Source organism: Neurospora tetraspora (assembly GCF_033439725.1).
Source record: "Neurospora tetraspora strain CBS 560.94 chromosome Unknown B0H65scaffold_1, whole genome shotgun sequence".
NCBI lineage: Eukaryota > Fungi > Ascomycota > Sordariomycetes > Sordariales > Sordariaceae > Neurospora > Neurospora tetraspora.
The window spans coordinates 477,659-503,252 of NW_026944383.1; the positions used below are offsets into that span (position 1 = coordinate 477,659).

The 25,594-nt window shown below is 51.9% G+C and overlaps 7 protein-coding genes across 7 annotated transcripts; 4 read left to right on the plus strand and 3 right to left on the minus strand.

The window, feature by feature from the left end:
- Positions 1 to 13: 13 nt before the first annotated feature.
- Positions 14 to 1,463, minus strand: B0H65DRAFT_562008 (uncharacterized protein; the record flags this gene model as incomplete). The annotated part of the gene is given in 4 exon segments (XM_062830187.1): positions 14 to 509; positions 725 to 828; positions 1,136 to 1,316; positions 1,330 to 1,463. 4 exon segments carry the CDS (start codon positions 1,461 to 1,463, stop codon positions 293 to 295), a joined length of 636 nt encoding a protein of 211 aa, XP_062685582.1. The 3' UTR covers positions 14 to 292.
- A 5,951-nt stretch (positions 1,464 to 7,414) lies between these two features.
- On the minus strand, positions 7,415 to 8,852 carry B0H65DRAFT_417099 (uncharacterized protein; the record flags this gene model as incomplete). The annotated part of the gene is made up of 2 exons (XM_062824068.1): positions 7,415 to 8,180; positions 8,281 to 8,852. 2 exons carry the CDS (start codon positions 8,850 to 8,852, stop codon positions 7,415 to 7,417), a joined length of 1,338 nt encoding a protein of 445 aa, XP_062685583.1.
- A 464-nt stretch (positions 8,853 to 9,316) lies between these two features.
- Positions 9,317 to 10,307, minus strand: B0H65DRAFT_3985 (rRNA-processing protein cgr-1). The gene is made up of 3 exons (XM_062823774.1): positions 10,005 to 10,307; positions 9,791 to 9,936; positions 9,317 to 9,725 (listed from the first exon to the last, which is right to left on the minus strand). Exons 1-3 carry the CDS (start codon positions 10,087 to 10,089, stop codon positions 9,585 to 9,587), a joined length of 372 nt encoding a protein of 123 aa, XP_062685584.1. The 5' UTR covers positions 10,090 to 10,307; the 3' UTR covers positions 9,317 to 9,584.
- A 21-nt stretch (positions 10,308 to 10,328) lies between these two features.
- On the plus strand, positions 10,329 to 12,387 carry B0H65DRAFT_3908 (argininosuccinate synthase). Its single transcript, XM_062823741.1, has 8 exons — positions 10,329 to 10,595; positions 10,707 to 10,720; positions 10,799 to 10,812; positions 10,878 to 10,904; positions 10,969 to 11,285; positions 11,347 to 11,834; positions 11,898 to 12,006; positions 12,070 to 12,387. Exons 1-8 carry the CDS (start codon positions 10,567 to 10,569, stop codon positions 12,323 to 12,325), a joined length of 1,254 nt encoding a protein of 417 aa, XP_062685585.1. The 5' UTR covers positions 10,329 to 10,566; the 3' UTR covers positions 12,326 to 12,387.
- Positions 12,388 to 15,540: 3,153 nt separating this feature from the next.
- On the plus strand, positions 15,541 to 16,785 carry B0H65DRAFT_447552 (uncharacterized protein). Its single transcript, XM_062825867.1, has one exon. It carries the CDS (start codon positions 15,761 to 15,763, stop codon positions 16,382 to 16,384), a length of 624 nt encoding a protein of 207 aa, XP_062685586.1. The 5' UTR covers positions 15,541 to 15,760; the 3' UTR covers positions 16,385 to 16,785.
- Positions 16,786 to 19,855: 3,070 nt separating this feature from the next.
- Positions 19,856 to 23,375, plus strand: B0H65DRAFT_4146 (uncharacterized protein). The gene has a single exon (XM_062823922.1). It carries the CDS (start codon positions 20,053 to 20,055, stop codon positions 22,906 to 22,908), a length of 2,856 nt encoding a protein of 951 aa, XP_062685587.1. The 5' UTR covers positions 19,856 to 20,052; the 3' UTR covers positions 22,909 to 23,375.
- Positions 23,376 to 24,071: 696 nt separating this feature from the next.
- B0H65DRAFT_4160 (ubiquitin-conjugating enzyme/RWD-like protein) lies at positions 24,072 to 25,183 on the plus strand. The gene is made up of 2 exons (XM_062824013.1): positions 24,072 to 24,530; positions 24,719 to 25,183. The coding sequence occupies exons 1-2, from the start codon at positions 24,362 to 24,364 to the stop codon at positions 25,036 to 25,038; spliced, it is 489 nt and encodes a 162-aa protein (XP_062685588.1). The 5' UTR covers positions 24,072 to 24,361; the 3' UTR covers positions 25,039 to 25,183.
- Positions 25,184 to 25,594: the final 411 nt, after the last annotated feature.

Below are 25,594 nucleotides of genomic sequence, written 5' to 3' on the forward strand. Positions count from 1 at the left end.
TTAATTCGAGCACTCTACTCTAGAAGGTCTGGGGGTTCTGGGGGTAACCTATATTTGCCAAGACCTGTAAATCAGGTGGCTGGGACTCTGGCATCTAACCTATATCTGGGTAGAATGCTACCCTGGAATCTGACACTTACTGCCTCAGGGGTTTTAAACAACTTGATGGGGCGGCTCTCAGTGGACAACTCTCCAAAGAACCTGGAATCGTCGAATGGCGCCTTGAAGGGTAACGGTACCCGAGAGCCTGGTCAAGAGATCTCTTTACCCCATGGAAATACCCTGATAGGTACTAACCACTCAGTAGCAAGACAAGAGGAGAGAAGGCAGAGACCAACTTGACATAACACGCCATATGCATGTGAATAGGAGCAACTGAGCAGCACATTGCCAACTCTTTTCTTCTTCTCGGACATATACCCTTCAAGAGAAGGAGAAATCCTTTCAGCCACATTCTCGAAGGATGCAGTGCTGTGTTTCGCAGCGACACTCGAGGTTCACCGCATCGCCTATTGACAATCCGTACAATTTTACAGCGTAGTATTGAGTCGTCAGCACATGCATGAGAGGAAACGGCTCTGCATTGGTCGTCCAATCAAGCGGGTCGCCCGGTCGCCCGAGAGACTTCGAACGTCAACAAGTCTCAAAAAACACAAAAACATGTCTGGGATAGGGGTGCTCCTCAGTCATCTATCTGCTCCTGTGATGTATTCAGAGCAAATACCTCCGCTGGGTACAACGACGCATTTTCTCGGTTCCGCGACGGAAGGACAACACTTTGGTAGTCGAGCGAGGTGTGGTCGGCCTCTCGATTCGAACAACCACGATCTAGGAACCAATGAAAACATCATGTTATCACGTAACCATCCGATCCGAAGTGGTTACCAGTCAGGCGACGGTTTGGCCCCCTTTTGACTGCATTCCGCACAGGATAGATCAATCACGGGTGGGTACGAGATACATTTCCGCCTACGACTCCATCGCCCAGAAAACGAAGCCCATTGAGGTGCTTTGACCTCATCTCCGGAAGGCTCCTCCATGTCTGGCTACGTATCGATATTTCGCTCACGAGCAAAAGAGCAGTTCGGATAAGCAAACCCTCCAAGGCAGATCAAAGTAAAAGTCAGTATCTTACCACCAGATATCGATCTTGTGGAGGCTCTCGGTTGCTAGGCACATGTAACTGAATGCCTGCAGCTTGCTGCCATCCTGAATGGCTGGTTTTAGCCCACATATCCCACCACTCCCACGTACCACCTAGCGCTAGGTCATGATCCTTTGCGAACGATATATTCACTCGAGTGGGTAGTTGACATCTACACTACCTACCTTTTATGGCTGTATCTCAGCTGCTTACTGATACCACAGAGGCCCAGATTGTCTAGTGAATGTGTTAGTTTAACGCAGTTGAAGTAATGGTATCTCGGATGTTCCGACAGTATACTACCAGAAATGGCGGCCATCAGTGATTTTCCTCTTCGAGATGGGACTCGGGATATCAACCGGCCTAATGATGGTCTTTCCCACATCTGTCCCTCAACTCCGTACCGACAACCGATATAGTAAGGTGTCTGATAGCAAGTAAAACCGACCTGGCCGGAGAAACGGCCAGCGTTCTGCCAAAGGCGCCGGTCTCGAGATGCCAGACGTTTCATAGCGTCTTGGAGATAACGATAGTTTTTATGTTCTTCAGCAGGAGATGGGCCTTTGTAGCCCTCCGATCGCCCACCCACACCATCGAATTTACTCTTGACCGGATGTCTCCATCATCGACCATCGGCGATGACACGGAGGCGACCGTTGAATTTCATGCCAATGGACAAGAAGACCACGGAACCGCGCGACTATACTACGCTTCGGTTAAACGACCAAAAACAACATGACATTCGTTTCATACCCTTTTGGCCGAGGTCGCCTCTCTCCGAGACCAGTGATCCTGCAGCAATAGCTTGGTTTGAGTTTAGTCTGGTTTGACCGACAGTTCGAACGGTTGGTTAGGTGGTAGGTTTCGCTGCTGTCACCTTTTACTCCGTCGTAAAATGCGTTTCGTAAGTTCGTCGGCGATTGGACCTCGAACAGGAGTTGACCGAACGAGTTGCAGTGTACGTACACTATGCTCAATTTCACTCCAACAGGCAGCAAGCAGTTTCAAAATTTGGAAAAGAGAATACTGGTAGTAAATGGACTGAAGAAGACACAAAGAACTCGTCTCATTCTTATATATTAACAACATCTTCGATCTCTTTCTTGGACTGTGGTTCAAATAAACAGAACAAGCACCCTTGTCTTTCAAGGCCACCTCCCCCCAACCTGGCGGGCGGATAGGGAGACAAGGACAAGGAAGTTCATGTCGCCCTGACAGCCCTGGGACAGCCTGCCTGCTGCTGCCGCCACTGCTTGTGGTGGTGGTGATGGTGGTCGTGGTGCATCATCTCCAGGGGATTATGGAGATGGGTAGCCTGGAGAGACCTGGGTGAATGGACGGATGGGGATGCCAGGAGGAAGGCACGATGCTACCTAACGTTCGCTAGCCAACTTCCCCCCTGCCTGCTCCAAACCGTTCCTTCCCCCTTTCACGTTCCCCAATCTCTGGGCGTACCTACCGACGCCCACATACCGCTGGGATTATGCTGGGCCGGCGGCGAGTGGGTGGGTGGGTGAGTAAGTTGAAGGGACAAGAGAAAGAGAAACGGAAATTTGGTGTAAATGGTTGTTAACTTCCTGTCAAATCAGATCAATCCTTGGCTGAACGAAACGAAAGAAACCGAACGAAACGAACGAACCATTCGTGACATCCTGGACTTGACACCGTACAGTTGAACCTCATTCGGCACCACTCCTCCGTCAGTCCTCAGTCGTCACCCACACCAACGGTAATGTAGGTACCTTCGTATCTCTCTTTCCCAAAATCCTCTCTCTGTGTAGGTACTAAGGCAACGCGACAATGAACCGCTTCCCTTGATACTGCCGACAGAAAAGCACAATAAACACATCCGCACGTATCATGAACACTCCCAAGACACATTTTGCTCGTACAAGCCTCATGCTGTGAAGCCTCAGAAGGAACATGGATTCATGGATTTCCACGCGTGTCATCCATCCATCCCTTTCGATTTTCTTTCTGCATAAGCACTCACGGGAGGGAGGGATGAATAGATGGATGGGTGGGTTGGTAGAAAACGCAGAAAGTATGACAAAAAGAACTGAAGGATCGGTACCTCCTCTACATATTTGCCTACATTTGTTACTGTGTAGAATACATGCATGACTCGGGTAGGTTATTAGCAAGCCACAACCACCGCTGACGCCGCCCATGAAAAGAATCTCATATGATGTATTTATTATAGCGTAATTTGCTTCTTTCGGGTTTCTTGGGCGAATCGGTGGTCAATCCGTCTTCATCATATCTTTTCTATCATCCTGTCATAGGTATACTAGACCCAGAGCCACCGTGACCGGGGAAGACGGGCAGATGGGGCCGCGAGTTTCATGGATACAAGTATGGACTCGCCACTCAGTTCTATTTGTACACACTTGCGCCTTCCAGCTTTCAATGTCTTTTATGTTTTGTTAGCGGAGGACGGACAGCGAGCAGACAAGAAGACCTCCGTTATTCATACTGTGTATATCCTCTCTTACAAGCCCGTTGGGGGTGTGAGAGGAAGAAGGGCTCTACAGGCAATGGCAGTACCAAGCGTCAAATCCATCAAAGACCTGACTCTTCCAATTTACACTTGTTGGTATATAGCTATGTAGCCCTAGGTTTCTTGCGTATTTACCTGCTGACCTCGACGCCAGGCGTATTCGAGTGGCCCTCAAGAGACAATCAAAGGATGCCTAGCATGGAAGATAGGTAATGTTGGTATGGATGAGTGTTGTCTGGTGTCTGGTGTCATCTCTGTTTGTTTTGAACAACACATTTCAAATGCCATCATAATATGACAGCGGTGAGTGAGACGCCGTTACCTATCAACCTCCCTCTCTACCTTTAGACCTAGATAGTGGGAATATCATAGCATAGATGTACTCGATGGAACAGAATGCCAATGAGCGCTCTCGTATGTTTACTGTAGAACGGTCCCCCCTACGGAATCAGGAAGTCGGAGACGAAAGAAAAGAGAACAGGAATGCGCATTGATTGTTCTCGATACCGTATGCAAACAGTTACAGGTAGATGGATTTAATTTTCAACTCAATATCGGTGACCGAAAGCGGTCACCAGAGCCCTTCTTTTCGGCCCGGCCTTGACTTTTTCTTCGCCGGTTTGGATGCCCGGAGGGAGAAAGAAAAAGTGAAAGTAAAAGATGTATTCGAACCTGTACTGTGGTAAGTAGTAATTTCTGCTATAAGTGCCAATGAAGAAAAGTACCCTAAGGTACCTCTAGCTAGCGAAGACGTGGCCGAAATCTCAAGAAAGGAAGGAACCTTCGGGCAGTGATGTGAGCGATGACAGGAAAGGGCCAGCCCGAACAATGCAGTTCCCCGTTACATAGTACACTCTCCTCAAAAGACAAGACGTATGTGATACTGCACCAAACCACGCCCCCTGAAATCCCGTCAGTGGTCTCGTGATTCCATTCGACGGACGTCAACCTTATCCTCTGTGTGTGTGTGTGTGGTGATCGATTGCCTCCCAGACGTGATTACTTGCGTTAGGTACCTACGCAGGCTCGCAGGTCAAGCAGATCAATAAGTTTGACCCAGGTACTTGTAGCCTTCCTACCTACCTACGTTCCTTCCCTTCCTAATTTACCTACCGGAGCTAGAGGTAGGTAAGGTACCTTACTTACCGCACATCGCCGCAGCGCCTCGGTTGTGACGACAAAACATTTTCTCATCGGGAAGCCGACGGCCGGAAACATGCATGATGCTAATATAGATAGATGATGAGGGGAGGTTGGCGACATGATGGACAGTAGCAAACATCGCCCATTCACAAAGGCTAAGGTACCTTACCTCCTTACGTACCCGCCCTTTTGTTTCTCCGTTGATGGCCTGCCAGGCAGGCGGTGGCTGGGATTCATGGTTGTCTGGTTTTCTGAAGATGAGATACATGGGTTACGTGTTGTTGTTGTTGTGGGTAGTCGGTAAGGTAGTTGGAGGTAGGTATTTACGGGAATACCGTTGACACACATAGGCTGTCGAGTGCGCCATTGTAGACGAGCAGGACGAGGACAAGGAATTAAGAGGACAAGAATACAAGGAAGACAAGCAGAGAGAGAGAGAGAGAGATGTCGGTAAGGATCCCATGACCGTTTGGAAAGAGGCAGAAAGCAGAAACAGAAACAGAGACAGAAACAACGGCCGGCGTACCCTCGAGGTCTGGTTCGACTCAACGCCACCGTGACCATCCACACATCAATCCAGTGCAGGGTAACAGGTACCCATCCGTCGTCTTGTCTCAGTCAAACGTAGGTCGCAGACAGCGACGCCCGCAAGGACGGAACCAAAGGAGAAGGGCTAGCGCTTGGGGATGAACAAGTTCACACATGCGACGCGCCTTAATCTCTGAGTGTCTTGAGACCCCTCTGAGATCTTAGATCCCGAAGACGGGACAGGTAGAATTCTGTATGTAGGAGTTAGTAGGCGTGGGAGAAAGAGAAAAGGTTAACAGCGACAGGTATCTGCAAGTTAAAGAGAAGAAGCAAGTATGAATCTACCGGTAACCCGTGGGTTGATTGAAAGGTTGGTGATAGAATGAATTCATCAAGTGGTGAACGTTGACCGAGGACAACCCATTCCGTGCTATCAGCACCGTTCCCAAACGTAGAGGATAGAAGTCAATGTCGAAGTCGCGCAGACACACAGACACGTTTGAAGGACTCTGATTCACTTCTTACTTGATAACACAACATCCATCTTCCTGGATTGTCGTAGAATGTTGTCATTGCGTACCTCTACCCAGGCACGCATCTACAGGGCAAGCAATGATCAACTGGTGGTCGACATGTTTGACAGCGCGTCTTGCAGTCGCTGCGTACAAGGCTGCCCATCAAGGTAAGAAAGTCCGTCAAGAATCAGGGAAAATTGGAAGGCAGAGCATGGAATACTCGATACACCAGCGACGTCGGTGGCTTGCCTTGTTCAACTAGGTGATATATCTGATCAGCATGGTTTGGGTTGTGAGTGAACCGGGCATGAGCTCCTTGTTGACGTTCTTGTTGGCCCTTGTGTCGGTCCTTGTAGCCGCCACGTACAGGGAACAGGTAATCTCGAGATGGTCTAGTACATCTCCTTCGATAGGGAATGGATGACGGCACTTGAGAGTTGTGAAGGTCCTGGTGGTTTATGGTTCGAGCAAAGACCATATGCACTCAGTTGGAAAGGCAAAGCACAACGTGCTTTGGAAATTAAACAGAAGAGTAACTTAGGTGGGTAAGAGAAAGGCTTGTTGCTACATTGAAACAAGGGCAATTAGTCGAAAACCTTTAGGCGGTTACGAAATTTCACAGTGATAATGGTGCTTGAGAATGTGATGATGAAGAAGTAGTCAGAATGGAAAGTAGAAATCGCTCCACGGTAAAAATTGCCCAAATATCTCGAACACTTCCACTGTAATTGACGAAGCGATCTCCATCCAAATCAAGAACCTACCTGGGTAAATCGACTGTAAGGATCATCATAAGGAGAGTAACTTGGTCCATAACAGACCGATAACCAGATTCATATTGGGGTGCTTGTACCTTTAGCTGGGAGATAATACTAACTATTCCTACTGGAAAGTCCCCGCACAACGAAGAACACCAAGGAAGAACACCAAGGAAGAACACCAAGGAAGAACTGAAGAGAGAAGTGAAGAGAGAAGTGAAGAGAGAAGTGAAGACAGATTGAGGAGAGAAGTGAAGAGGGGACTGATGAGGTTAGGGCCGGGTCATCCTCGGTTAACTACCAACAAGAGGAAGGCGAGTAATAAAGACCAGCAGCTATAGGCATGTGTCGTTTCTTCGGGATGCCCCAGATGGCTGGCTAGGCGTCTTTGGTTCTAATAGGAACTATAATACAAGACTGACGTTCGGGATACCAGTAAACATACTGGGAGAAGTGTTTGCCGGATTCTAGGTATGACTATGTAGTGTTGCTGGCAATCCGACTTGGAGTACTGTGGAGGGATGCCATGATGTCTATCCTCCTTCATGACGCGCATACCTTTGTAGAGATCACCCCGAAAGGTCTCAAGTGGTCTCGACTCCTAGGTAAGTGATAAAGGAAGAGAGGAAGGAAAGCTGAAGCAAGGTTTATTCAAAGTGAACGAGTAGAACAGAAAGCAAAAGCCTCCAAAAAATGTATAGCCATGCCAGAGCCGTTGCGCCTGTTCCAAAGAATGAACTAAAATGACTGGGTATCATGACGTTGCTTAAAACCGAAGTGGGATGCTCTTGTCCATTCGCCCCTGATTCCAACTAGGAGAAGCCAGCTACAACTCGTCAAAGGCTCTGAGCTTATCAGCTGCTAACGTTGCTGGAGATATCCACGCTGATGAAGCTTCCCCATCTGACGCCTCTGCTACCACCGTTGCCGAACCTCCAGGTGAATCCATTTCTTGTTCGTCGTCTCCTTTCTCTTGTCGTTGTTCTCCCCCGGTATCTTTCAACCTCGGCCCCTGCCCCAACAGCTCTCCAGTGCCAACCAGAGTCACGTTCTTAAGCGTGTTCAAAGAGTCATTAGCAAGCTTGTTGGCCGCCATCACCGCCCCTTCCACCGTAGCCGCCGAATTCTCCGGCGCAAACTGCGACCCGACAAAGATCAACAGCACGAGGAAGATGACACCCGAAGTCAGCACCCAGAACGCCTTGAGCCGTCTGCGGGTGCGCTCCTGCCACTCTCGGTCGGCGCGCTCCCAGCTCTCGATCCGCTCGCGGACCAGGTCAACCCGCTCGCTAAGGGACTTGATCCGGCCGCGGCCGACGTAGACGCGGTCCTGCAGTTGCTCGATACGCTTCTGGTGGTCTTCGAACTGGCCGAAAGCGTCGAGCTGGGAGCTGACTTCGGTCACGAGCTCGTCGGCTTCCATGGTAAAATGCGAGGTCATGTCTTGGGAGGCGACGGCCACCTCCTTGAGCGCGAGGATGGTGCTCTGGAGGACGCAGAGTTTCTCGAGGACGGAGTAGTAGGTATCGTCGAGTTGGCGGGTCGTGTTGTTTGAGAATTGTTCGAGGTCCTCGAGAGACTTTTTCAGGCCACTGCATACGTTGGAGGTCCTTTGTTAGCTTGCGAAAGTCATGTCTGGGATGTCAAGAGGCCAAGGGGATAAGCAGAGGGACTGGAATTTGTTCAACCAACTTTTCCCGTGCAATGGCCTTTTGGCGCTCCTTGGCGATTTCATCCTCTTTTAGCAGGACCCTTCCACCCGGTATAGTGTTCGTAAGTACCGCCGTGGCTACCGAGGGGACGCTGTCATCAGCGGACGGGCTCGCATTGAGAATGCTGGCTCTTCTGCTCGCATTAGGAGTCAGGTTGTTCGGCGTCGACATGCCGAAGCCTTCGAAAGAGAAGCGACCTCGGGCGGTGGATTGCAGTGTCGTTATTGCACTCTGTATATCGAGATTCAATCCATCGCGGTCCTTCCCCTTTTCGCGCTCCCTTTCTCGGTCCCTGGCCTTGTTCATGTCCTTGTGCTTTTCCTTGTCTTTCTCTTTCTCCTTCCCGTGGCGGTCGCGGGATGATCGATGGCGATGCAGATGGAGCGAAGACGGCAATTCGGTGATGGAGCGGGTGATTTGGTGTCGCGGACGATGTGGAGAGTGGGATCCTGGTTTGAGCCCTTCGACTCCATTCGGGGCATTCGGAGACATGACGGCACTCGAGCGGCTTTCCTTTTCTTTATCGCGCTTTATCTGGTGATTCGGGGGCATAATGATGCGTAATAACGCCAGATTGGAGGACCTCTACGGGTAGGCAAGTGGAGGTGTAAGCCGGGATGCAAGGTCGACGCCCCGAGCTTATTACAGAGTGTGCATCGCGGTGGGGACGCGGCACAGGGGACCAATGTCACTGAAGCCTGCCTCACCATCGTTGGCGGCACCCGTCCAGGCCTGTACAGGGGTTGGTTCACTGAGCATGTGAGCTGAAGCAAAATAATCACAAGCAGTATTGGTGAGAGCAAAGAGTCACATGGAAGCAGTAGGTTCCGAGTGGCTGTAAAGCCATTAAGAATAATAATGATAAGCCTTTTGTTATGTTCCATGTAAAAATTGCTTGGGGTATCAGAATATTGCTGTCGTTGTCACACGCAGTGGTCGTTGAGGTACGCCTTCCTATAAGGCGCCGTCTTTCCGGGTTGTTTCCCATCCATTCGTCCTGTCCGCTGAGCTTCTCCTGGCAAACCACGCCTTCCGTGGCTGCTGCGGACTTCCAACTCCAATTATGCCATGCCATGGATCATAAACACTCCTCCAAAATAAAGTAATGCCGTTGCCATCGAACCAGCCGAAGAAGACGCCGCGCTGCGAATGGCGTTCGGGATTCGTTTCTCGGGCGTTGGTGGAACGGCGAAGCCGGTGATTCGGTTCGTTACCCATCGGTGGACGGGAAGGAGTGAGACGTGGTGTTCCGCATGTCCTGAGTGCCGTTCACGATCTCCTCGTTCAAGAGTTGATAAGCTTGTTGCGCTTCTCCTTGCGCTTGAGTCTCTCCACCCTCTTCTTGTGCATCTTCTCGGCCATCTTCTCGTAGCGTTCCTTCTCCTCCTTCTTCGCCCGCTTCTCCTTGAGGGCTTCGATGCGTCTCTGTGTGTGTGGAAATGGTGGGTTAGCCCCTGAAAATTGTTTCCAGAATGATGTTTTCAACCAACCTTGCGCTCTGCCTCCTTCTCGTCCTTAAGCTCCTTCTCCTTAGCCTTGACGGCCGCAAGCAACTGCCTCTCCTTTGCGCGTTTCTCGAACGAAGTCAAGCCGGAGCCGGGACGGAAGGCCTTCTTGGAGGCGTGCCATTGCTTTCCTGTAGGAAAATGGCAATTAGTGCTTCGTTCGACGAAAAGATGGTAGAATGCGACGGGGAAAGCTAACCATTGACCCTCATGCCAAGGGGCTTGGAGGCCGCCTTGGTCTCCACCTGAGACGTTGTTTGTGTTGTTGTGGTAGTAGAAGACATGGTTGCGAATAGTTAAAGTTGACCAACAATTCGTGTATTGGCTGAATTGGATGCAGAACGTTGTGACGGCGATGCCAAAGGCTGCAGAAGAACTCAAGGCGGTCAGCGAATGCGGTCGCACCCAAGCAGAAAATTTGGACGGCAGAATTGGTTATCAGGCCCGTTATCGCAACGTTATCGCTGGACGGGTCCGGGTAGAACAGGCGTTAAAACTGCGGGGCGGACCCTCGTCACCCTTGCTTCCAGGTGGTCCCAGGTCTCATCCGGCCGGGATGTTGATGGTCGATTGAGACGGGAATCTGACTCTGAGGGTCTGCCCCGCAGTGACAAGATACAGTGACTCAATCGGCTGTTTGACGCAGTGGGAAAAATCATATTTAGCCTCGAGCTGCCGCCCGATATCGCCTTTGTCTCTCTTACACGGTCAGGAACTGTAACTGTCGAGTAGCCATTTTCCGCAAGCACCAATCCGCCAAAATGTCCGAGTCCAAGGGTCGCGTCTGTCTGTAAGTAACACCTCGAGACAACAGCTTTGAGTTACGTCTTTGGTGATTCCACTTGTGGAACAAGCTGTTCTGGAGCTCTGATGCCTGACTGACACTCCCTCCCGTCGATAGCGCCTATTCCGGAGGTACGATCCTGGAGCTATACACCATAGAGATTCGCCTGCCATGAATGTAATTGCTTACCAATTGACCACTGTATACAGGTCTTGATACCTCCGTGAGTTCTTCCTGAAGCTTCCCCTTCGTCTTATAGAACGCATTGACTGACATTTGTTGCTGCAGACCATCCTCTGCTGGTTGATTGAGCAGGTAGAGACAACCAACCCCCCGCGCTCCCCTCCGAGCTGTGGTATTGACCTGAGTGACTCGATAGGGCTACACCGTCGTCTGCTTCCTCGCCAATGTCGGCCAGGAGGAGAACTGGGATGAGGTCCGCGCCAAGGCCATGAAGCTCGGTGCTGAGGAGATGGTGATCCTCGACCTCCAGCAGGAGTTCGTTGAACAGCTCGTCTTCCGTGCCATCCAGTGCAATGCCATCTATGAGGACCGCTACCTCCTCGGCACCTCCCTTGCCCGCCCCGTCATTGCCCGTGCCCAGGTCCGCGTTGCCGAGCAGTACAACTGCGAGTTCGTCTCCCACGGCTGCACTGGCAAGGGCAACGACCAGGTCCGCTTCGAGCTTGCCTTCAAGTAAGCATATCCCCTCACCTCTAGCTCCATTGGAAACGCAAACACTAACGCGACACCACAGGGCCTGCAACCCCGAGATCAAGGTCATCGCTCCCTGGAGACTTCCCGAGTTCTGCGCCCGCTTCCAGGGCCGTCAGGATCTCCTGAAGTACGCCGCCGACAAGAGCATCCCCGTCTCCTCGACCCCCAAGGCCCCCTGGTCCATGGATGACAACCTCGTCCACTGCAGCTACGAGGCTGGTATCCTTGAGGACCCTAACCACACTCCCCCCAAGGAGCTCTGGACTCGCACTGTCGACCCCCAGGACGCTCCCAACACTCCCCAGGAGTTCACCGTCGTCTTCGAGAAGGGTATTCCCGTCAAGGTCATCGTCGATGGCAAGGAGACCACTGGCTCCGTTGAGCTTTTCAAGCTCCTCAACAAGATCGGCCACGACCACGGTGTCGGCCGTGTTGATATCGTCGAGAACCGTTTCATCGGTCTCAAGTCCCGTGGCTGCTACGATACCCCCGGTCTCACCATTGCTCGCCTTGCCCATCTTGATCTTGGTACGTGCTTCTCGTTTCTGACCCGGCGTGGATGTTTTTGACCGCTAACCTCGGGTTCTACAGAGGGTCTTGTTATGGATTCCAAGGTCCGTGAGCTCCGTGATCAGTTCGTCACCATCTCTTGGTCTCGTCAGCTGTACAACGGCATGTACTTCAGCCCTGAGCGCGAGTTGTAAGTTGCTTTCCACTGAAACTGAAGCCAGACGAGCAATCACTAACCGATATCCCCCTACAGCGTCGAGAACTCCATCATCTTCTCCCAGCAGAACGTTACTGGTGAGGTCCGCATGATGGCCTACAAGGGTAACGCCTACGTCCTCGGCCGCAAGTCCGATGCCAGCAACCTCTACTCCGAGGCCGATGCCTCCATGGACTCCCTCGAGGGCTTCTCCCCCATGGACACCACCGGTTTCATCGAGATCCAATCCATTCGCCTCAAGAAGTACGGTCTCCAGAAGATCAAGGACGGCAAGCCCCTCACCCAGTCTTGAATGTCGACAAACATGTCGGAAAAAAAGATCATAAAACGGTGAAAAGGGACGACTGGAGGTTTCTTTGCGCACGTCGCCCCGGGCAGATGGCCAGCCTCACTCGACACATAAAGCTAGCCATATTCAAACCGCTTCTTGAACATGAAGCAACCATGGAAGGGATAGGCGCTTAAAGAGTGGAGGATTGCCTTGGGGCATAAAAATATATGGTACATATAGACAGGCGGCTCGAAATATAAACACCCCATCCCTGCTGCATGGCGTCACGAATTCAAGACGAGTTTCCACATGGTGATGGTTACGTAGACACCTAACAAGCGTGTTTTCCAGTGCCGAACTCCGTTGCTTGCGACCCACGAGGAAGAACCATGTCCACAGCATGGCGAAGCGTCTCGCCTGGCCTTGAAACCTGTACAGTTTCCCTACAGTGGGCGATATTTTCACCCGACGATAGCCTCACCCAAGCAACAAGCAATGAGGCCTCCTCCGCATCATCCGTACACTGCCTTGTACCTTATTAGTGAAGCACTGAAGATCGATCGGGGCATCGGTAATAAGCTTTCTCCGCTTTTGTTGACCCCATTTCGACTTTTCCCTTTTGCGCCATGTCCACATCTCATCTCCGCGCCCTGCCCTGCGGAGAAGGGCGTTTACGTAAAGAGAGGAACAAGGTTACAAGGGGACCCAGCAACCACTACCAAACAGAAAACGGTAAACTGAATGAATGAATGAATCGTGAACGAACCGACCAACCAATATCGTTGCGGTTCCGAGTGATTGGGGAGATTTGAAGCAAAATTGGAGATTGGGAATGTCGTCATTTGTTCAGCCTTGGGGGATTCAAGACGTAGCAAGAGAAGGAGGAGAGATCATGATGGGCCCAGATACATACAGTACTGTGGGAGGACAGAAGTGAAGCAATACCTACACCTAGCTCAGCACACAGTAAAATCCGGGGAAATGTTTCATGGTTTCAGAACAGAACAAGGAGACAGCAAGGATCAAAAGTCCCGCTCGGCCCTGGATGGAAGCGTTCGAAATGGGTTTGAGCCGGGATGGGAAGAGGACCGACCACCTTTGCTGGGTTTTGTGTGTCTTTTGTGCACATTTTATGAAAGTCGAATCAAGTCCTTATACCAGCTATACCTAGGGTATGTGCAAGAAGTTTTGGCACAGCCACGATTAACATGCTCGCTTCGAGGACTGTCTTTTACGCTTGAGGAAACGACGTCGCTGTACCCTTCAGGGATCCGGCCGGCTTTTCATCGTTGTTGGAGTTGCAGTGGCTGACGATTATCTGCCGGATACAGATACGAGTATACGACATCTTCCACTTGTTATCTTGAGCATCCTGTAAGAAACACATGAAGAACAACCATCTTCCCATCCCGCCGTCCGGCTCCAAAGAAGAAAAAGAGGGCTGCAATAATGAGTCGCTATATCGCACTCTCGAAGTTGGTTTGTCTCCCCTTCTTCCCCGGTCTCCCAGTTCCGCGTATAAAAAGAAGAGGACAAACAATAGACGAGGACGGACGCCCCCGAGGCCCCCACTTTTGCAACCTTGATCAGGGCTGCTCCTTGTCATGGAGTGAGGCACGGCACAGTTTCGATCGATGAAGCTCTCGAAAGCGAAGAAACGCAGCTCTCACTGTTCACAAACATCGTATGGACACGCGCACGATTAGGCGATGTACAGTTTAGTACGGGTACTAGGAATGTGCAATCGGTCGGCTACGGCCACCACTGCCGAAGCGAGCGACGATGCGCGAGATGCGAAATTCGGGAATCAGTACGGGATCGCGTAGAGTTTCGTTTCATTGGAAGTTTGATGATTTCAATAGACGACGTACTATGTACGCTCGTACGGTATGTGGGCAGGATAGGGCTGTTGCTGAACTTGTTCGTGTTCGTGCATGTAATTACAGTACTGACCCAACCCAAGGATGGCAGACAGCCCGATATTAAATGATGATGATAGTGATCATGAAGGAAGTTGTTGAAACATACCTCTATAAGATGTGTTATCGCGGGTTGATATTGGATTTCTGTTCGAAACTCAACCGCAGACAAGGATCAGGAAGGACCCCACCTCTTTCTTCCCGTTGCTCTTCCCTCCTTCCAGCTAGAACCCTTTGGGATGCTCTTACTGGAGTTCTAGTGTACCTTAGTCATGGGAGAACCGAACTTCTCACGAACCATTCAATATGATCAACATTCACAAGAACTACACCACACCTTATTCCTGGGCTGGGTTCTCCAAGCCTTACTGGCTGATTCATTCGAGTTGTGAACCAGTCGCTGCCCTCCCTCCCTCCCTCGATACTTTCGCCTCCGCGTCTGTCCATCCATCCTCTCTTTACACTTCTCGGTTCGTTAAAGCCAGCGTCGTAGTGCTTCAGGGTTCGTCGAAACAGAGCACATCACATTTCCTCCCGCATGCCCCGTGGGGGAAACACAGGTTGACGATGATAGGCCGGCCGGGCCGTGTTTTGAGACCTGGGATCGGGCATTCTTCTCGACCAAATTTTTACTTCTCCAGCATCGTCTGCATTCCTTCTAGTGTGCATACCACACGTGTACCGAGGGGTGAAAAAGACCCTTGGTTTCTTCTCCTTTACTCGAGATCGGATTACCTCTACAGAACGGCATTTGGCTGTTGAGTTGGGACACGAAGAAGCATTGCCCCTTTCTTTTCTTTCCCAAGGCCCTGGGGTCAGTGTTGGGAAGCGCTCATTCGCCCCTTCCCAGGTTCTCAAAATGTCGATACGTACAGTATGCCTTTCACGAACAGACGAGGCATCCCGCCGTCTCTGCATCTCTGCGATTGCAGTACCAAGGCGATCTGGTCTCGGTCCTCTGATCTTTTTGTGTCTGACACAAAATCTCTTTCAGACCACACAATTGGCTGAACTGCCGGATATTATAGTGCTTGCATAACAACCGTCGGTATACGTATACTATAGTGGTTAAGTTTTTCAAATTCCCTCGGGATGCTGTCCACTGCGGTGTTGTATAGGTGGTGGTAATTTGCCCGAAAGGGCCGAGGCGAAGGATACACATTTCGTATTCGTCCGAGATTCTACATATTGCTATTTCGGACTCTGCCCCAGTAGGTGTTGCTGAATCGATGAATGACTGGCTAGGAAGAGACGACGAAGACGACGGGATCGATGGCGAGATAGGCCTCCGCCGGCCTGCTTTCGAAGATGGAAAGAGGCGGGGAGAAAAAAGACACACAGCAAAACGGGACCCCCGCGCGTGCAGAAAGGCACGGCGGACGTAGATCGATCCGTGATCCATCAATCAATCAACCGATCTCAACAGCGGTTGCCTTCCTGCAGTAGTGTACAGTACGGGGTAGCAAGTTCGCTCTAGTACGCGCAGTAGCGGCTTTTTGACATGCATTCGTCCCCATCGAGCAGGCACTGTTTTTGAATGGCCAGTCCTGCCAGTGAACCACTATCACAGTCCACTGGACGTGATTCACGACGAGTCGACGACGCCAGGAATGCCCGGTTCCCTCGTCTGAAAATGGAAAGAAGAACGTGGAGGAGAACCCTACCACGCCTCACGCCTCACGCCTCTGAGGGAGTCTGGAGAGTCTGGACAACCGCCACAAATCGAATAAAGGGAGGGGAAAGACGTTTCTACGCAACACATATCACTTTTTCCCACTCACAAGCCACTGTCATCTTCCCCTCAAAAGAACCCGTTGGCCGGTCTCAATCGCTTTCCATTTTCTCCCTGCCCGCCCAAGTGCCCTGCGTCTCGTCGGCTGAATGGCTTCAGGGCCTCTGTGGCGTCATGCACAGTTATCCGTGCACTTTGCGAACATCAAAGTGTGGTGGGCGCTTCGAGCTCAGAGTGGTCAGTGAATTGCTGAAGCTAATGCGAGTGTTTAGCGCCAGTGGTTGCATGGCATGGTACCTTAGCCCAGGGCACGCCAGGGCCCGTTCGGGTTCAGAGACTCGATCTCGTCGACGACTTCAACCGAACCGAGGGAGGCGGCTTTTAGGGTTGTTCGACACGAGAATAGTGGCGTGGATGGCTCAGGATTGATCAGGACTGGAGTGAGGAGTCAGCGGCCTCGACAGGTCTCTTTTCACATTCTCACATTCCGCAAGGTTCCTGATATCGCAACATTTTCTGATAACGGAACAGTGTCTGATGCAACACCAAACACACACACACATCCCGCATCATATCCGCCGCTGCCACACCTGAAAGACGAACGACAGAGGAGTGCCAGAGGGCCATTCTTGTATCCATTTGCCCGCCACTCCCCCCGTTGTAGCTGAGGTGATCATTCGCCTGGCCCGAGACGTCGTCCGTTCCCATTCATAATGGCAGAAATGGCCAAATGTGTGGCTCGGGAATAGCAGTACATATGGTTCACTATGTAAGATGAGCAAACAGGACGAAGCTCAACGCGGAAAATAGACCACACGAGACTTTTCCCAGTCTGGCACACACATGATATTCTGGGAACTGATGAATTGCAAACGAACAGATGTGCAACGAGCAAGGTAGGCAGGTCGTAACTTGTAACGACAAAAAGGAATGTTTGGAAGCGTGCAAGTTGAGGTGACCGAATCACGCCCGTCCCTGACCTTCACCGCCGCCCCCTGCAATTCCTGGTCCTGTACCCCGTAACCCCGTAACCCCATGCCTACTTACCCCGTACTCTTCTTCATCGGGGATGCTGGGTAAAGTCGGTCGGCATATAGTTTTCACTATAAACGTTTCGATTTCAGAAAATGCCCCTGAACCTCGTCATGCACCGAGCACCGCCGAGCACCGGCCGGTTTACGTCCATCTTCGGTAGAGATAGTGGGGATGATCCCCCACACACCTTACTAGTTTAAGAGGTGCTGCGCCAGGGCAGCAAGTTGCCAAGGGGTGAAGTAACTTGTGGTTGAACATCCTCGTCCGCATAGGGACGGCAGGGTTAGATTTGAGATGAACAGCATCAAAGAGCGCCATTTTAATTGCTAAGGGGGTACCTGACACGCACAGCAAGGCCGTACAAGGGAGGCGCAGGCTGGCAGCGTGCCTGGTAAAGTACCGGGATATCTTTCACATCCAACCTTACCTACAAACCCCGCTCACTGGCTGGCTGGCTGGCTGGAGGTTTTCGGTGTGCTGGACCGTCGGAAGACGATTTGCCTGCCACGGGTGGTGGGGGGTTTTACGGAGAGTTTAATAGCGAAATAACCGTGTCCATCCTGAACCATAGCCGAGAAAAACAAGATGGATATGTACCACAGTAGAGGAAGTGGACAAGGGGGATGCTGACGAGATTCAGGATGTCCTACTTCCCCACGCTACCTGCCACTCGCAATGGGGAAAACTTTGGGTGCCGCTGATGTGAAGCGACGTATACGGGAAACAAGCATGGGAGCAGACGGGATGCCGAGAAAGAAGTGAAAGCTCAACAAGAGTCGGAGACTGGCTCGGCCTGGCCTTGCGATGAGCGATGATAAGTGATAGTGGGAAGGCGTTCGCCCAGGACGCTGTGCAACTGGTGGACTCACATCCATAGTATGGAGAACCCTGTTGCCCACCACCACTTTAGAGTTCTTGCCAAATTGGGAGGCAACATGCGAGCGATATGGAGTCTGGAGTCTATGAACTCTTCCGGTTTGGATGGATGACCAGAGTTGGCGAGAATGGTTATATAAGACTGTTGTGCCATGGCTCACTGCTTGGTCTTGGTCTTGGTCTTGGTCTTGGTCTTGGTGTTGGGCACCGGGATGGAATGAAGTTGCCGGAGCAGAATCTCAAGAGGAAGTTGAAAATCAAGAAATCTGTCACTTTTTCGTTGCTCCCGTGACCATGTCGGACCTGCTCCTACCCTGATTCCTTAGCTGCTCGTCACTCTGGATACAGGTTCGTGAATATAGCCCACATGCGTGTGAGGTGCTGTCGTGCTGCCGTGCTGCCGTGCCTTTTGAATGCTCCAACGCAACGCAACCACGGACTCCCGCTTGCGACTGAGCGGTGCGTATGTATGCGTGGTGTACAACAACTGTTGCATCAGGTTTCTCAGAGAAGGCGGTGGAGGATGTGTCCCAAGGTCGCCAAGGTCAATTTCCCCTTTCCGCTTCTTGATCTCTGGCGATATGGATGTTCCCTTCTTGTCTTTGATGCGAGTCCCAGCTCCCGGTTCCCGTCCGTACTCCGTGCCAGCATCAACAGCCGCGCACAGAGAGGCTCGTTTTTAAACTTTGTCCACCGTAGCATATCCGTACATGCCACTCTTGAAATCCGATGTCAGACCTTGGGGTTCTCCTTCCGAGGCTGGACTACACTACCTGTACTTCTTCTACTTGGGAAGGAGTGGTAGACAAATGTAAGCTCGCGAGGGTTCATGCTGCCTTACCGTACCTTGTGTAGGAAGTGATGGTATTTGCGATGCGAACCATAAGACAATCTCTTTAGCTGGGGAGCTGGCATTGGATGTTCGACCTCAACCAGTCGATTGCTCATCACTCGAACTTCTCTTCGTCTTCACTTCTTCTTTTCTTCTTCTAGAAAGATGGAAACCAGCGCACCCGCCCTTCTTTCCAAAGACGTCTCCCCGTTTGCGGATACCGATGGGCGTCGTAGCGCCGGCTGACTGGCTGCAGGTGCTGCAAACCCACTTGGCAATCCACCGCGAAATCCATTACCCCTGGTTTATGCTGGTTTTGGGAAGTTGTGCAGGAGTGGATGCGCAGCGGACGATCCTGGAGCCAGGCACACTGGCACCGCATTGGCACGCTCTGGCCAGGGGAGGAGCAAGGAACCCACACCCACTGCACTCTGGCTCCAGTGCAGCACAGTGCGGCTGCCGTCCACACCTGGCACCTTTCAGTTCCCTTCCCTTCTGGGGAGTTGCAGGCGCACCCGCTGGAGGGTGACTGGAGGCACACCCACGCTGGAGGACACACTGAGCACCAGCAGCGGCCAGGACCTGGAGGCGCAGATGCGCGGCTCCCGTTGGCTGGTGTGCCTTTGAGGCCCCACTTTGTGGTTTTTCTGTTGTTCGTTCTGCTCACCCTGCCGTCCATGGACGGTCCGCTCCCACGCATCTTCACCTTTCCATTTCCTCACTCTTTCCACCACCCCATTCTCCCTCTTCACCATCTCACCGTCGTCACTTGTCGTCGACCACCACCCTTCCTCTTGGTTCAATTCCAGCAGCAGATCTTGACCGATTTGCGCTGGCTTGACCGTCCACTCCTTTAACCAAAACTAAAAAGTTGTCGTCGCCAGCGTCACTTTTGCTTCGCGTCGAAACTCTCTAATTCTTTGTTGCCCTGCCTTCAGTTTTCTCTTCTAGTCCTTGGTTGCTCGTCTCTGATCTGACTTGACCATTGGTACGTTTCCGCCCTTGCGATTTCAGCTTGCGTCATGATGGCTTCCATGACTGCTTCATGAATCGCCTTTTACTTGTCCAGCCGTCAATTGCCCAATCCGCAGTCATTCACCAGGCATATGGCAATCAGCTGTATTACACCTCCCTCGTCGCTGACATTGCCTACTCTATAGAGTCTCAGGTTCGCAATCCATCGCCTTGTAATCCTTTAATCGTCACAACCCTCCCGACCTCACCACTACTTTCGCCAACCGCAATTGCGTCGACGTGCTTAACAACCCCCGTCCCCCCCGGCAATTAATGTCGCTTACCTTCAACTAAGTCTTCGTTGTTTGTGGTGCCGCGGTGCGGCTTGGAAAAAAAAAACATGGCGGCCATGTTGGGTCCCGACATGATGGTTGGATCGACTACCAATGCTTTTGATCATTCAACTACCGCTTCCGACATGACGAACAAGACTCCCCGATCTCAAATTCCGCTACCCAATCCGCCCTTCGTCTTTCCTGCCAAACCGGCTTCTTCGGCGCCCTCATCGTACTCCCGCGCTACTGGAAGACGCCCACACTCCGCTATCGAGCCACAGCTTCCGAGCTTCTCCCTTGGTGCTGATATCGACAAGCCTGTGTCCAGATCACCTGCACTCCCGGCCCTTCCCGCATTCTCATTCAACCCCGGCAGCCCCTTGCCTCCAGCAGCGCTCACCGAGAGCTCGTTTCTCAGCCCTACTCTTCCTCCATCGGCCCCTTCTTCACCAATGGCAATTCCAACCCGGCCCGGAGGTCATGGTCATCGCAGGGGAGGTAGCGAGTTTGTAGGAGGCAGCATTCGTGGCGGAGATTCGATTACGGTCAACTTGGGTTCTAGTCCTACCAAGTCAGAAAGTGGCTTGGCTTCCCCCTTGTTGCAACCAAAGAAGTCTGCTGGTCGCAGAGGTCATGCTCACCGGAGATCTGCCGCAATTTCAAGCCACGACTTGTCTTCTATCATCCTCCCTCCTACCGCTAGAGAGGCCAGGAAGGATAGCCCCCCGGCAAGCCCAGCGACTGTCGATCCTCCCCAGGAACTCCCGTTGGTCAGCGATGAGAAGTCGCAGCCTGAGACGACAACAACAGCAATTACTGTTTCCGAGGTTCCGGAACCCCTTGCTCCAGAGGTATCGACACCACCCGTTGAGGAGCCAGTAGCTACCACGGAAGTCCAGGAACCCCCGAAGCCATCCGTCCGTACAAGGGTTGGTTTCTCTGATACTCTCGAATACATCCCGAGACCTGTGTCGCTTGTTTCTAGCGACACCTCCAGTACGGTTACCGCTCGTCCCGGCCACTCTGTTTCGGGTAGTATTTCGTCTGTCATCTCCATCACAAACGTGGAGCTGGGCTTGAACACTCTTTTGGCCTTTAATTCGTCGCCCGAGCTCAATGACCGGCCAAGTACTGCTGGAGCCGTCCTTGAACGGGCCGAGACAGGCCAGGAGCAAGCCCAGGAGGTAGTCTCACCGAGACGCCGTGGTTCCATTCCCCTTCTTGGTTCGATTCCGCCGCCTTCAGCATACACGTCAGCGACTCCCAGCCCCACCAAGTCCTCGAAAAAGTGGTCTTTCTTCGGGAAGGACACCTCCTCAGCTTCATCTCCTACGAAGTCTTCGGAGTCGCCCAAGCTGTCGGCATCAACAAAGTCCACTCCACAGCGCTCCCCGGGTCTTCCGGCCCAAGAGCTCCCCGAAGAGCTGGCGGAGATGAAACCGCTCACGAAGAAGAGGAGCAAGAAAAAGAAGAAGGTTAAGACGTGGGCCGGGTCCATTCTGTCTCGGAAGCAAAGCAAAAAATCGCGAAATGGCAAGGGACTGCGGCGGACTCCTACACCCACTTCTCGGCGTTCCTATAGTGTGAACGAGTCAGATGTTGATATGGTCGTCGAGCCGGAGGCAGTTATGCCTACAGTTCTGGTGACTGAATCAATCGACCCCACTGCAAAGGACTGGGATTCATACAAGCCAGCATCCCTTCCTGACGAAGAGACGTCATACCAAATGATTGATTTGGACGCAGCATTGGGACCATTCAATACGCCTCTCCCTCGCAACCCGGAATGGGAGGCGGCGCAGAGAGCGGGAGGTACCGTTAAGAAACAATTGCACAGCGCTGCAGGTTTGAGGGGCTTCACTGGCCCTGGAATGCATTATCACAGACGTGCTGAGAGTGCACCCGAATTGGTACCTTTCGAAGCTGCTCGGTTTGGCTTCCCTCGGTTCGGGAGCAGCTCGACCATGGCTGATGTCTTCGAGGAGGACGAAGAGGAAGACGAGGACGAGTCGCCCAAATCTACTGGACAGTCAACCCCTGTTATGGAGACTCCCCTGGCCGATACTTTCGAGGAGTCGAAGGCTTCTGCAAAGGGTAAGGATGTCGCGAAGCCCACTGCTGATGAACAACGGGAAACGGCAGCCGAATCTGTTGCTGTACCTTCAGGAGTAAACACCGACGAGGATGGCAACGCCTCCGTGAAGTCTTCAATCCATATAGGGTCTTTGACCAGCCAGTCTCAGGATGCGCTTCAACAAGAGACATCCGTCACTGATTCTCCCCGTCCTAGCTTCAACGGATATCAGAACGAGCTACAGGCTAGACACAGCTTCTCGGGGTCTGCGACTCCTTCGCCCAGGCAGACCTTCCGTCCCAAGGACCTTGCTGCAGTTGACTGCTGTCCTTTGACCTTGCCTACTGCTGCGTCATGCGCACCGGTCAGCCCTCACTCGATGACCCCGTCGTCGGCCTTCCCATCTCCCAGGTCTCCCTTGTCCTACGATACCCATCGCATCTCGACAGCGCCGTCATCCATCACTGAGGACAATTTCCAATCACTGCTTATGGGCGAACCTGGGCCGGAGGTACGGATTTCGGTGGACGATGTCCCATCATTGACCAGCGCGGACTCGTCGATGACTCGTGAGAGCTTTTTTGCGCAAAACCCTCAAGCTAGGCAGCTATCCTCCAACACGCTGCCTAGGCCTGCCTCGTTCAGTGCCGCTGCCTTTGGTCGAAGGCGATCGAGTCTTGCTAGCCTTAGTCGTCTTGTTAGCAGCTCGCACGGTGAGCGCAGCAAGCTCTCGATGGAAGTTTCGGTGAATGATGACGGATCGGAGAAGAAAGTCAAACCCAGCAAGACAAAGCGGCTCGGCCGGTTTGTACAGTTCTGGAAATCAAAGGAAAATGGCGAGGCTTAACGATGTTTTCAGGCGAAACCAGCTAGGAGCATGGGTGTCAAGGCTCTTCTGCTTTCATGTGGCGCTAAATAAGGAATTGGGGGATCTAGATGAGATTTACTCAGGGGGCTTTTCAACTTGACGGATAGGGCGTTCTCTTTCTTTTTGACGATAGCACGAAGGACAAGATAACACGAGACGAAGGGGGGTAGCAGCAGCAATCTTGGTCACACCAGAAATTTGTTTAGGGGACGAGACGTTTATTTCTCAAGGAATGATGTGGTCAAGGGACATATGATTCAAAGGTGGACGATGACAATTTTTTGTGATTCTATGGACATATCATTGCAAATGTCTACGATCAACTTAGGGCGGAAGGTTTTGACCAAGTGAGCTTCAAATGCAAACACAATTATTGGGCAATTCAAGTCATGATACCATGCGCTTTCCACGTTGATATGTGCCTTCTGTCTTCGTGCTTTTGTCAATGCCATCGGGGCAATATTACCGTCCCAAAGAACGAACAACACTTCAGCCTCGGCTTCAACGATTCAAAGGGTCCTTGGGTTTCAGCGCGCCACAGTGACACCGCCAACGGGTTTTAACCACTAGGAATCCACACCTACGGAGCCACGTAGCGGTAGGTGCAGCCGCCGGAAACGCCGATGCGCGCTGAAGGTCGGCACATTGCAAGTCGAATCCCGGGCCGTCACCTCCAGGGGTACCGCCTGCTATCAGCCGCACTGGCAGCAGCACCTCGGTGGGCACGGCACCTTGAACACCTCGGCAACGTCAACAACACCGAGCATAGACGGAGGTACCGACTAAACATCAACAAACAATACGTGAGCCCTACGCGACCGACGATACGCCCTTTTACGAGATCAGGCTAGTACTGAGCCGGTTTTCCCAACAGTTACCGATCGCTTATCGAGGACCGTGCACCAAGAGTACAAGCTTTGGACACGGACATAGCTATACCGACTTGGCGATCATACGGTCGACAACTACGGCGCGAGAACGATCGGCTTCACGACACGATTACCCACGACGACAAACGAACCCAGAGTCCAAGGGCTCTCGCGCATTTTGACCAACGGGCTTCGAACCGGGGGTTTGTCACCGTGGATCATTGAGAATACCTACTGCATAGTGTTGGCCGTGTCCAGCTACTACCGAGTACCGAACGGACGACCGACCAAGCAGTGGCACAACTGATACAACCGACTGATAGTCACCAATTTAAAGCTTGACTGGTTTCATACGTGTCAATCTTTGCTCTTGGATAAACGAGTCGAATCAAGTCGAGGGACAAGCGGCGGGCAGCTCTATAGGAAAAGAGCAAGCAATACATTACCGGATCAGACATACAATCATTACCTATACGAATCACACAAAACAGAAGCAAAAACACCATCCATACACAAATTACAGACAGACAGAACACACACATACGCACATACGCACATACACAATGTCCAACCGCAGCGCAGCCAAGCGCCTAATCAAAGAGCTCACGACCTGGAACAACATCGAAGCCAAAGAAGAGAAGGGCGTCGAGCGGTTAGGTCCCATCAACGACGATGAGCTGTTGGTTTGGGAGGCCGTGATTAACGGGAAGGGGGTAGGTGGTGGTTATGATGGTATGTCTTTTCTTTATTTCTTTCTTTTCCCCTCCCCTCTCCCCTCTGTCCCCCCCCCCCTCCTCCTCTCTCTCTTCCCCCTCCAACCTTCTTCTTCCCCGTCCCCATCCCTATTCCCTTTGGTACCCCCCCCTCTTCTTCCTTCAGTCCTTTCGTGTCGTTACTAACAAAACTCCCAAAAAAAACAGAAGGCCGCTGGCTCCTCCACATCACCCTCCCCCCGACCTACCCCCTCCACCCACCAACCATCAAATTCATCACGCCCATCGTGCACGCCAACGTAGCCCTCACCACGGGCGAGATCTGTCTGGATTTGCTCAAAGAAGCATGGACCCCCGCCTACAGCGTGTTGGAGTGCGTGAGGGCTATTCGCTTGCTGCTGAGCTGTCCGGGCATCGATAGTCCGCTTAACGTGGATGTTGCGGCGCTGATAAGGCAGGGGGATCATGTGGCGGCGAGGGGGCTGGTGGAGTTGTGGGTTGAGGAGGAGAGGTATGAGGGGCCGTGAAGGAAGTTAGTTGAATTGGATAGAGGGCAGGGATGGATGGGGATGGTGGGATGGAGGTGAAGGATGCGTTGGGATGGACGGAGAGATGGCTTGGGGGGAGGGGAGAATCTGAAGAAAGGATATGGATGGGATGATTGTTATGAATGGGGGGAGGGGCTGGATGGAAAGAGGTGGGATGGGATAGACTTTTGGATTTATTTTGGATAGGAGCTTAAGCGGCTATGGAAGCTTTTATAAAACATACAAAGAGCAATGACGAGTATGATTTGTGGCTCTAGTCTAGGAAACAGATGGGATTTCATGTTTCTAGACCTTTATGTTGCTGTTGTTGTAGCGAATCTTCCAAGACAAGATCCCACAGTCAACGTTTGTGGGCTTGGTATAGGTCATATCCTTTGATACATACCCTGAGATATCAGTGGCAAATAGAAATGATACTCGTCACAGCCACGTTGCTGCTATGTATGATCTTATAGAGACCAAGCCGGAGCTAACGGTCCATAATGTTTCATTGCGTTGTGGCACAACAGCTGGACACTTGTGCAGTGACTTGTCA

Excerpts from the sequence above, each read along its gene's own strand:
- B0H65DRAFT_4160 (XM_062824013.1), top strand. The coding sequence starts at position 24,362 with ATGTCCAACCGCAGCGCAGCCAAGCGCCTAATCAAAGAGCTCACGACC. Across the intron at positions 24,531-24,718 it reads GGTAGGTGGTGGTTATGATG|AAGGCCGCTGGCTCCTCCAC; the intron begins GTATGTCTTTTC and ends CAAAAAAAACAG.
- B0H65DRAFT_3908 (XM_062823741.1), top strand. The coding sequence starts at position 10,567 with ATGTCCGAGTCCAAGGGTCGCGTCTGTCT. Across the intron at positions 11,286-11,346 it reads CGCTTCGAGCTTGCCTTCAA|GGCCTGCAACCCCGAGATCA; the intron begins GTAAGCATATCC and ends GCGACACCACAG. Across the intron at positions 11,835-11,897 it reads CCTTGCCCATCTTGATCTTG|AGGGTCTTGTTATGGATTCC; the intron begins GTACGTGCTTCT and ends CGGGTTCTACAG.
- B0H65DRAFT_4146 (XM_062823922.1), top strand. The coding sequence starts at position 20,053 with ATGGCGGCCATGTTGGGTCCCGACATGATGGTTGGATCGACTACCAAT.
- B0H65DRAFT_447552 (XM_062825867.1), top strand. The coding sequence starts at position 15,761 with ATGGCCAGTCCTGCCAGTGAACCACTATCACAGTCCACTGGACGTGAT.
- B0H65DRAFT_3985 (XM_062823774.1), bottom strand. The coding sequence starts at position 10,089 with ATGTCTTCTACTACCACAACAACACAAACAACGTCTCAGGTGGAGACC. Across the intron at positions 9,937-10,004 it reads CCTTGGCATGAGGGTCAATG|GAAAGCAATGGCACGCCTCC; the intron begins GTTAGCTTTCCC and ends ATTTTCCTACAG. Across the intron at positions 9,726-9,790 it reads AGAAGGAGGCAGAGCGCAAG|AGACGCATCGAAGCCCTCAA; the intron begins GTTGGTTGAAAA and ends CCACACACACAG.